We start from the raw sequence: 11,963 nt of genomic DNA, 5'->3' as shown, positions 1-11,963 counted from the left end.
GTTTATACAACGAAAGCGTTCGTTTGCTTCACGAATTCTTTCGTTGTTTTCTGCAACGAACAATATTCGTACGCTCTAAGAAACTTGATTCACACTTAGAAATTATACTTACTTCGGTAATTTTTACCGAAATCTGAACAGCTGAACTTTTCGGTAAAATTTATGCAATTCAATTCAAATGCTTTTCAGCTACTTTGAAACTAAATCTCCACTGAAATGGCAAGATTTGATCATTTAAACAAGGTTGAACATGTTTTGAAACTATTTTCAAATTCAATTGCCTTTAAAATGAAGGTCAAAGTTTTACCGAACGTTCAGCTGTTCTGATTTCGGTAAAATTTACCGAATACGGAAACAAAATCTTAGTGTGTTCGTTTAAAATTCCAAAATCATTCACTTCCTAACATTCGTGTATTTTACGCAGCGTTGCCACTCTTGCTACGAATATTTCTTAAACTAAATACGAATATATCCGTGTGAAAAAATCGAAGGACTGAAAATATTACGAATCATCCACATACTAACAACAAATTTTAACACGAACATTTAGTTGGAAAATAAAATTGTCTTTTTTGGAAGCCATTTTAAAAACTTTATCTCTCCGATGAACAGCCCAACGCCTTCCCGACCAGTCGGTGGCACGGTCTCGCTAAAATATTTAGCCTTGGGGATTTGTTGAGTCGGCTGTGTCCAAGATCAGAATGCGGTCTATGTTCACCGAAAAATTCACGTCGGCTGCTCTTTCGTCTAGACAACGATTGACATGCTGTGTTTATTGAAAAAAAAAAACAAGGATTCCACTAAAAATTGCAAAACGATGGTAATTACTCACCTCATCAGGGACCGTGAGCTTCCTGATAGCCCTCGATGAAAACGTATTTGTCACATCCATGATCGCTCTCAGGTAACCATGGTCAGCGCCAGGATGGCCATAGTTTATGACTGGACTCCCAGCTTGAGCCATGTTTGTTCCTCCGTGGTGCATTTTCGACGCCGGGATCGGACCAAACAAAAATCAACGCTAGTCTTCTACAGTCCAATGATGATGTCGAACAAATCGAGAAACTTTCGCTCACAAATATATGTTTTCTTCTAGCTGTGATTGTACTTACAAACATTCGTTTCACATACGGACTGTTTCATAATATTAATGAGCGTCCAATGCTATAATGCACGAATGATTTTCGTAGATGAACGTAGTTTACACGAACGTACTAATGATTAACGAAGGCAGTGTTTACGTTCCTACGAAATTCAGTTCTTGTATCGTACGAACTAAGCGTAATGTTAGCATCATGCCTGACAACATACATTACAAATGTTTCGTACAATATACGAAAAATATGTTATATCTACGAAACCCATTTTTACGAAATGGGCATGAGAGATTTAACGAAAAAATATTTTCAGTGCAGGTTAAATAGGTACCATTCTGATGATATCCAACACCTAAAATTGCGTCTCTCAGATACTCCCTTACGATACTACGTGAGTCAGAAATTATAAAAAAAAACCTTCAGGTTGATCTCCATGAAATCCTTAGGATATTTTTTCAAGGCATGAGGTTGATCAGGTAACATTCTGAATATCTCAAACAGTCCAATAATTCAAAACACGTCTCTTATCAATGCTCGCATGAAATCAGGTGTCGTATAAAATATTCCTAATCATCAAGTGATTAGAGATCTACAAAGCCTTCTCTCTTACCAATCAGTCTAAGGCCTTGTTGTCCTCTGCTGTCAAAAGAAGTCGTCTCCACTCTACTCGATCCATGGCCACACTTCGCCAGCCTCGAAGTATCTGTGAAGGGACCCTTAAAGGACCGCAGGTCGCCTTCTCTCAGCCGTTGTGTTATGCAAGGTGCCGTCATAAACCACATCACAAGCAGCTTAATTTCCATGTAATCCAGAGCCTGTTTTTTGCTTAGGTTTCCTTGATTGACGGCTTACACCATCGAAGCAGCATACCGTTTCAACATATCCGTATCGATTCTTACCACTAATCTCCTTATCCGAATCAGTCCCAGTAGAGTGGTTCAAAATATCGATTGTACTCCATCAGGCTCAATCGATTTCAAAGCAGGTCTTCGTAAAATTTGAGCTCATTTGGATGCGAAATCAAGCTGCCCTGGCACTTTGAAGTTTATATGGAAATTACCATGAGAAAAGTTAACTTTTTGTTCTCATCGTTCTAGCCCTTCACTACTGTGAAATTTTCTCAGCTGCAACTTTGCTTAAGACCGCATTTGATTTGAACGTCAGGATAATACGTTATTTATTAATTAGCAAGATGGCAACATTGGTGTACACTCAAAAATATTACTAAACAATTGATGATTTAAATTTAATCATTTCATGATTAACGCATTTATTTGATTACAAAATTATACTAAATCTGAATAACAGTGTTGAATTCGTTCAGAGTTTTCCAAATTACATATAAACATTGACAAGTTTTACACGTAATATCAATCACGATGGCACCCACAGTCGCAGTCAAGAAACGGTAAGGATCCGGTAGTAAGTGTTAATTAAATATTCATAGGGAACTGTGAGTCGTGTTGGAAAAACCGAGGCGCTTGAAACAATCAGTCGCGTCTAAATATGTTGGAGGAGTTATAACTGAACGCCTTCCCGATGGCAAATAATAAACATAACATAATAACACATCTGAGCACAAATTTGAATAGGTGACAATATTTTATCTCGCTTAAAATATTACTGAAAATTCAACAAAACATTTTCCCTCTTGCAAGCGCATTGGTCACGTGGAAATTCGCCAGTCGGACACAGATCATCAGCACCATGGTCCGCAGTTTATTGACTTTGACTCGGAGTTCAACGAGCACTTTATTATAACCATTCTCGATCATCTGGTACTCGTGTCGCTTCTGTACATATTTATTGTAATTTACATCTATGAAAATATATCTTCAGTATTTGAGAATACTTTGTTTACTTTTTTTCTTATTCAGTTACTTGACAAAAATTAAAATCAATAAACAGCTTGTATACATCCTATCAATATCGCGACTTTATACATTTCAGTGTATAAACCATTTTTATACTAAGTACGTATTCTCTCATTTTATACCGATCTATGCGTCGGTCGGTAGAGTTGCGATTTAGCGTAGCTTTTATACTATTTAGATTTGAATATTTTCTGAGTGTACTTGGCGCGAAGAATAGGGCAAACATTTCAGACTACTATTCCATAAGTGCAAGATGCTATGTTGCCCTGAAAACTGTCGATAAATCATAACAGAAAGTTATTGGCTTCGAAATCAATTAATAACTGATTACCTTGAAGTCTATGCATGAAGTGGTCTATCGCAAAGTTGCAGCTGATGAAATTTCACATAAGAGCAGATGAAAATGCTTTTTCGTAAATCATTATGGCGCAGTACTAGGACTTTAAGAACATAAAGTTCAAATTTTGAACCATTCTAGCAACAATCAGTACGAAACTATCGATTTGAAATTGGCTCACTACTTGACTAGCCTATTGGTCCTAAGCAAACGATTAACGTCGAAATTCTACTACTACACAATGTTTGTTTTGATTATCTATGAAAGTTTGACAGATAAAATGAGGGGTTCGTGGATTTTCCAATGTTTCGAGGGGGTGCATCGATTACTTTGGGACCGAAGATAGTACCAGAGCTGTGTGTGTGTATGTGTGTATTCAATCTAACCCCCTCTGGCCGGCAGTGGTATTATGGAAGAAATTTGCTTACAACAATTCTTGATGTAATAATTTAAAGCAAGTTTAGTCCGGGAGTTAGAAAGCGATAGCTCTACTGCAGATTCACCAACCCATTTCAGAATGCCTGGTAATTCACGTCCATTCCGAGGTTACTTTCACATACAATAAGCCCCGCAAACACACTTCCAGGTGCTGCAAACACACTTCCAGATTTCGTAATGTGATGTTTCGAAATCTGGCGCGTATTTAGTAATGTATGGAAATATGCATTTATGATTGATTATAAATCAGATGGATCTCACCAAATTCTGCCTCCGAAAAAGGACCGGTTTGTTCACTCGCGGTAATTGAAAAAATCTTCCGCGTTGTTTTTACAACCCAACACGACATTTTGAATCACATTCGAAGTTTTTCATTTGCACCGAATTTTTGCTTGACACCTCATTCGCGTGCATCCTCCGAAAGGCGGAACGCCAGCACCAAGAAAAGAAAAAAATACCCGGTAAAACTCTTCTTGGGAGGGAGGCAAAGCACCAAAAACAAGCCGAAAACAAGAAAAACCGACCGACGCGACACCACAGCAACACAGCTACTCGAAACAAATTCTTGTCCCAGTCTTTTCACGTTATTTACAATAACACAAAAAAAAACTTCTTAAGACGTGATAGATCTTAATTTACACTTATCCACACGCGAAAACTAATATTTGTTGAATTTGGTACAATTAAAAAATATGCGAAAAACAGATGAAATCAGCGCCAGCGAAAACAAAACCAACCGTTCACGGGCAGAGCCTACTGCGTTTTTTTTTCCGAAGATAGTACCAGAGCTGAGCCAAAAATTTGAGCACGTTTCTTCGGGACCTACTAGTCTTAGAGTTACCTCTATGATTCTAGTGCCCATAACGTTGATAATATTGACACCGAAAGCTCCTCCATCATCGAATAGCAATCTTTACATTGTTTGACAGCAGAATCGTCCGGGACCTCTTCTCGTGGTTCGAACTCGTTACCTGACACTGGACTGCGTTGTTGTAACCATCTTGTTCCAGAAAACATGTTCTTGAGAATCACCTTCTCCGTTCGTGCTAAAATCTCCGAAGCAAACAAACTTTGCACACATATGTAGAGATGAATACCAACCACCTTATAAATCTGTGCGTTGCGCTGATCGTGTTGCAGTTTCAAATTTGATACCTGTCGAGTAGTTTTAAACAATTTTGAATAAAAGCATTGCGAACGGCTTAAGACCATAGAGGTAACTCTAAGACTAGAAGGTCCCGAAGAAACGTACTCAACTTTTTGGTTCAGCTCTGTTACACTCTTCGGTCCCAATCTAATCGATGCACCCCTAGAAACATAGGAACATCCACGAACCCCTCATTGTATCTGTCAAATTTTCATAGCGAATCAAAACAAACATAGTGTAGTACTAGAATTTCGACTAGAATAGGGTACGTTAATCGATTTGCGTGGGACCAATAGGCTAGTCAAGTAGTTAGCCAATTTAAATCGTTAGTTTCCACCGGTTGCTAAGATTGAGCGGTTATAATTAGAATTGGTGTATAAGAGTCACGTCAAGGGAAAAACAGTGGAATTCGCATCACGGTTTTCTAAAGATTCCCCTCCCTTTCACTTGGCAACAGAGGACTTCTGCATCAACTTCAAATGACTTCTAGCGAGAAAGCAAATTAGTGGCTGTAGTAAATCATTAGTGATTTTTTCGAATTACCTTAACAACAAATATTACAAATCCTCATTACTGATCATTACTAAATCTATCCCATGAAAATTTAAAGCTCACTGCGTGCTTATGATCAGTTCTTCGATTATATTTGATATTTTATCGCAATACCCTTCGTGGAGCAGATTTCTTTCGGATTTAACATTTTCTCGACTTTCCTGGGCATAGAGTATCATCATAGAGGTAACTCTAAGACAAGAAGGTCCCGAAATAACGTGCTCAACTTTTTGGCTCAGCTCTGGTACTCTCTTCGGTCCCAAGCTAATCGATTCACCCCTCGAAACATAGGAAAAACCAATAACCCCTCATTTTATCTGTCAAACTTTCATAGCGAATCAAAACAAACATTGTGTAGTAGTAGAATTTCGACTAGAATGGGATACGTTAATCGTTTGCTTGGGACCAATAGGCTAGTCAAGTAGTGAGCCAATTTAAAATCGTTAGTTTCGTATTGATTGTTGGTATTATTGTGCTTTCCAACACAATATACAAATTCATGCATTGCCTGGCATAGAAAGCTCTCAATTAATAACTGTGGAAGAAGTGAGAGCCGGCAAAACTCCAGCTACAGAAGCGTAAAAAGCTTATAAGAAGAAGAACCAATAACTTCAGGAGATTATGAGAGTATCTCCGAGAAGCTTATGAACATATTGGTAACGTTAGGGAAGGTACACTAACGTAAATAGAATAAGGAAGTTCCGTGTTTTTAAGGGCAGATTCGAGAGCTTAAAACGAATTCGGACTTCAATGAAGATCGAAGAACATCAGAGTCAGTTCCATTAATGTTAAGAAAGTTGTGAGTGTTGCTAAGAAGTTTTACGAAAGTCTAAAGAATTTCAAAGAAGATCATAGCTATTTTGCTAGTTTCATTATAATACTTTGAAGATGATCAGAGAACTTCAGAGCAGTCCCATGAAGTTCAGGTAAATTGCAGAAACTTTCAATGAGTTCCGACGAATTATGGAATATTCCGTGAATTTCAATTTTTGGTCCGAAAACTTCAGGGACATCGCGGAATCTTCAGGGAAGTTACAATGAAAGTTGGCAGTAACCTTGTAGGTCTTATGGTTTCTTCGAAATTATTGATTTGAAACACCTATGAAAAGTTGCGACGTTTTCTTAAAACACCCTATGGGCACCCTACTCCTTCGTACGTTCGGCTGTTGCAGTTCAATACGTGAATGAAAATGTGCTAGATTATTATTGTAAATGCTGAGATAGAGGAAATGGCTCCAATGTTGGCCTATTGATCTAAGATTGGGTCCATCGCAAAAAATCTGCTATTTATCAATTTTACCTAGATGAACGCGTCATTGGGACGGTACTAATGGATATTTTGGTCGCTATTGAAAATTTAGTCGATTGTTAAATTTATGTATGGGCCCAAATTAGGGGCATTTAGGCCGACATTACATCCATTTCCCCTACATTCTTAATTTTCCTTTCCGGCACATAATCTGCGCCGAAAGAAAATGTTACTACGGAGATATTTTGCGGTATTGAATATTTATCAATTTCAGTAGAACACACAATGAGAGATACCGAATCAGTTAATCCTGAGAGCGGAAGGGAGAGAAGTAGGTAGTGGTTATAAATCGATATCCCTTATATACTGAAGCCTTTTTTTACACGGTTTTTTTTTACACGGTTTTTTTACGACGATTTTCGAAATAACGCGGTTTTTTTTACACGGTTTTTTTTAAATAACGCGGTTTTTTACACGCTTTTTTTAAATAACGCGGTTAAAGAACCAAAACATTCTAAGTGTTTTCTGAGGACTGGACTTATCCAAAAAACAAACTTGAAAGTGTACTTCGAGTGGATTCACCGGACAACATGGGTACATACATATTTTCGGAACGGGAACGACGTGTAGAGGCCGGAAATCGATGATTCATGCCATTTTGGAATTCAAGATGGCGGCTTCCGGTTTTGTGAAAAACTGTCAAATAGCCAACAATATGGATATTTTCGGAACCGAGACGACATTGCAGAGGCCGGAAATCGATGATTCATGCCATTTTGGAATCCAAGATGGCGGCTTCCGGTTTTGTGAATAACTGTCAAATAGCCAACGATATGGATATTTTCGGAAAGGGAAAGACGTGTAGAGGCCAGAAATCGATGATTCACGCAATTTTGGTATCCACACACTTAGCTTTTTCTACCGAGCTCGGCTGAGCAAATCTCGGCAGGCCATTACCACTTGTACCTGTATAACCTCTAATGCAAACTATGTGAAATTCTCCCATCCCCACACCCTGAGTTCCTTCTCAGGTGTCTGTGAGCAGATTCCCCCTGTAAAAAAAAAAAAAAAAAAAAAAAAAAAAAAAAAAAAAAAAAAAAAAAAAAAAAACAAAAAAAAACAAAAAAACCTCTAGTGCTACATGCATTCCACAACCAAGTCACTGTTATCACATGTTGTTCAACATTGAATTTATGAAGTTCTTGTAAATGTAAGAAGATTAATTACAGATAATCGAAAAAAAAATTAATTAAAATTTGTTGCATAACATTTTTTTGAAACATTCACAAACCGGAAGCCATTATTTTGGATTCCAAAATTGCGTGAATCATCAATTTCCGTTCTCTACACGTCGTTCCCGTTCCGAAAATATCTATATCGTTGGCTATTTGACAGTTTTTCACAAAACCGGAAGCCGCCATCTTGGATTCCAAAATGGCATGAAGCATCGATTTCCGGCCTCTACACGTCTAGATTATACCATGCAAGAGTGGAAATGGCTGAATTCCAACACAAACCTGGTTCATTGTCTCTAGCGAACAATTACAATTGAGGGAGTTAGAAGGAAAGGGGTGTAAGTGACTTTGATCGATTCTCTTCATCTCTTTCGTTAATAATTCAGCTGCAAACACATTCCTTGATGCGTGTGTCATTCTTGATACTAGATTAGAAGCTTCTTTATCAAACTATGTGGCAGAAATAGCGCGAAATCTGCTTATAAAGCTGCTATCAAAAGAGAAAGTCGATGAAGAGAATCGATCAAAGTCACTTACACCCTTTCCTTCTGACCCCTCAGCTTAATGTAATTCTGAGAGGTAAAATCTGAAAATCGTTCAATTTTTCGCTATTTGGCGGAATTTTGAGGATCACCATAATCAGCAAGTTTATATGTACCGTAATGTACCCTAATTCAACGGCAAACTTCCATTACAAAGCAATTAGTTTTTATATTCAAAAGTATGTTTGCCCTCGTCGTTTTGCTTTCTCATTATTAAAGTGAATAAATCGAACTGTTTGTTGCTAAGATGATTTCGGTGGTCCTAAAATGATGAATGGGCTGCACGTAAAGAGACGTGATTGATAATTCTCTCGAATATCCTGGTAAAAAGACTTTGACTTAAGTAACCTTAGGGGGCCACCAAACGACGTATAATAACTTTTGACTCGAAAACCAGTACTTTTTAGCATGAAAGCTAGTGATTTGCTTTGTATGATTAAAACCCTGCTTAATATGTTAAACATTGCTATCACTATGAATTGAAATTAGGATGCACCACGGTATGCACATTTGCCCCACGTAGATATGGAATTCATACACATATGTATGTACCTACAACGTTGTACTGTTCATTACTCAGCTACAGGAGCAGCTTTTTGGAAGCCAGCTGGTTAGGATTTACAAGATGGTTAGAATTTAAAAGATGGTTAGGATTTACAAATGAGAGAAAATTCCGAAATGGTGTGAACTGAGCATTCGGAAGGTCTTTACCACCAGAAGAACTTTATCATGAACGAATATGTTCTAGGTGATCATGACTTACAAGTACCGAATAAAATTCCATGAACACTGCTCAGTTTTTTGTTATGATGAATTTTGAAATAACACGGGTTTATCATACGGTTTTGTGAAACACATAATTTTTTTTAAACGGTTTTTTTTTTAAATCGTGGTTTTTTTTACACGGTTGTTTGAAACAACACGGTTTTTTTACACGGTACGTATCCCCCGTGTAAAAAAAGACTTGAGTGTATTTCATTGCACTCGTAGGTAAGCTACGGTGCTATTTAAATGGGGGAGTGCGCAGCTCAGCTACTTCTGCATGCTGCTGTGAAGAGGCTAGTATCCGCGCATCTTATGTCGTAAGGACCGAATGGGCAAGGGAGGGCACGGGCTAGTGATTTCCAGCCACCACCTCATATAATTCAATAATAGGGGAAATGGCTCTAATGTTGGCCTATGGATTGAAGATTGGGCCCATCGCTCAAAATCTGCTATTTATCAATTTTATCTAGATGAACGCGTCATTGGGACGGTACTTATGGATATTTTTGGTCGCTATTGAAAATTGATTCGATTGCTGAATTTATGTATGGGCCCAAATTAGGGGCATTTAGGCCGACATTACATCCATTTCCCCTAGCTAAAAATGAAATTTCACTCTAAAAAAATGTGTTTACTAAAATACGAACATCTCCGGTCGATATAATGAAGTTATATTAAATATTTTAACGCCAAATTAAAGATGATAAAATTGTCTTTCAATCGTTTGAAAACTATTTTTCAGTGAGATTAGTAGTACAACCACTACATACATTTTTATTTACACTGCTTAAAAGCAAAAACTCAATTCAAATTCTTAGAAAAATGCAAAATATAAAAAAATAAACAATATATTAATTAACAACAATACCACTAATCTCACAGAAAATTGATGTCCAGTTGATCGAAAATCGAAAAATTTCTTACCTTTAATTTGGCCGGTCTCATTACAACCGGAGATATTTGTATTTTAGTTAACAAACTTTTTTAAAGTAAATTTTCATGCTTTACCTGTATCGCGAAAACTACCCTACTGAGATTTTGTTTGACTACATTTTTAAATAAGAATAATTGGTAAAAGATTCAAGTTCATTTTTTTATACTTTTATTTGCAAACTAGTCTAATAAGAGAATGACAAATGAGTTTTTTTGCAATGATATCCTAAGATGAGTGTTTTGCTATAAAATAGATTGCAAGCTTGTCTTAGAGGCATGATTTGATCAATTGAACAATTAAAAACCTTCAGAAAAATAACTAATCAACCAGTAGAATAGCCAAATTTTTAAGAGAACATTATGCAGGTATTTAATCAATTGATGGTCTTTAGAATAATTCCTGATGAACCGATTTTCTTGCAAGAATATCTTAGAGAATTTATTTGATTTAATAATTGCTAACCAATCAGAAGAATTGCCAAAATATAAATATGCAGATATTTGATCAATTGAAGGTCCTTGGATTAATTCCTGATCAACCGACTCATAGAAGCATAATTTGAACTACAGAACAATAAAAGATCTCCAGAAGAATGGCCGAAATATTATGAGAGAGTTATGCAGGTATTTGATCAATTTAAAGTCTGTGGTATAATTCCTGAAAAACAACAAGCATGTACAAGCTACCAGAGACAGCGCTATCAAATAACTCCCAAACATCTTCAAATTCAAGGTTAATCTATTAACATCTCTTCTTCTTTCCCCCCACAGGTGAAAAGCCATACATCTGCACCTGGGAGGGCTGCGTGTGGCGGTTCGCTCGGTCCGACGAGCTGACGCGGCACTACCGGAAGCACACCGGTCTCAAGCCGTTCCGCTGCAAGCTGTGCACACGTTCCTTTAGCCGTTCGGATCACCTGTCGCTCCACATGAAGCGGCACTGAGAGACACGAAGCGCGCGCAACAGAGTCGATATTACTTACACACTTCACTATTAGAGCTGTATCTACTATGTAATAGAAGAAACCTACTTATTATGTAACGCGAAGCAATACTCTGAAAGTTGAATGGAACTTCATTTTATACAATTTAATCTACTTGATGACAGGTAGAACTTTTGAATCTCATTGCATTAATTCCGTGTTTAAGTTATTGAAACCCGGTCCAAGTTGCCCCCCAAGCGTAGGTTTTTTTTTTGTTGATTAGATTCTAAGGTGCTGTTTCAGTGGAAAATGCGCAAAAATTCAAAACATTTCAGTAAATGAAAAGATCTCCGTACCATTCTTTGTAGATACAAAAAAAAGAACTTTGATGATTTCATCGTTGATTTCTTTCCTCCATCTCCTCCTCCAACAATCAGCCATAATAGATCGTTTGCGATTTCATCCCTGAACCATCGCGCACAAATACACACATACACAAAAGAGCCAGTCGGAACATTCCCAGTACCAGTTATTTATTACAAACAGCAGTACTTTTTGATACAAATTGTTAGTTAATTTAAATCGTTGTTAATTGTACATAAGAGTTTATTAGCAAGCAAAATGTGAAGCCAAGCCAAGCCACCAGAAAGGATGGACGAAAATTCACAAAACAAGTGCAATTACAAATCGAACAAATCCCAAACTAGGCGTTAAGAATGAAAACAACGGAGATTACAACACACTGCAATCCAATTAAATTTGGGAACAACAAACAAGTGATAAGTGCTATGATGTGTGATTATAGTAGAAATTTTGTGTTAATAGGCAAGTGTTAATTTCTGTTCAATGTTGTGGAGAAACAGGAATCACA

The 11,963-nt window shown here is 37.3% G+C and overlaps 1 protein-coding gene across 1 annotated transcript in view; it reads left to right on the top strand.

Moving 5' to 3' along the window:
• Positions 1–11,320, top strand: part of LOC135713484 (dendritic arbor reduction protein 1-like) — a 94,440-nt gene extending 83,120 nt beyond the window's left edge. The window contains exon 6 of the mRNA XM_065236611.1: positions 10,941–11,320. Coding sequence (XP_065092683.1) covers positions 10,941–11,113 — 173 coding nt within the window. The 3' untranslated portion in view covers positions 11,114–11,320. The remainder of the gene's footprint in view (positions 1–10,940) is intronic.
• The last annotated feature ends 643 nt before the right edge of the window (positions 11,321–11,963 follow it).

The sequence above is a fragment of the Ochlerotatus camptorhynchus genome, unplaced genomic scaffold, assembly GCF_037179485.1.
Source record: "Ochlerotatus camptorhynchus isolate MF236.1 unplaced genomic scaffold, CSIRO-AGI_Acam_v1.1 ptg000041l, whole genome shotgun sequence".
In the NCBI taxonomy this organism is placed as follows: domain Eukaryota; kingdom Metazoa; phylum Arthropoda; class Insecta; order Diptera; family Culicidae; genus Ochlerotatus; species Ochlerotatus camptorhynchus.
The sequence above is the reverse complement of the archived record's forward strand: the minus strand, read 5'-3'. Positions and strand labels throughout refer to the sequence as shown.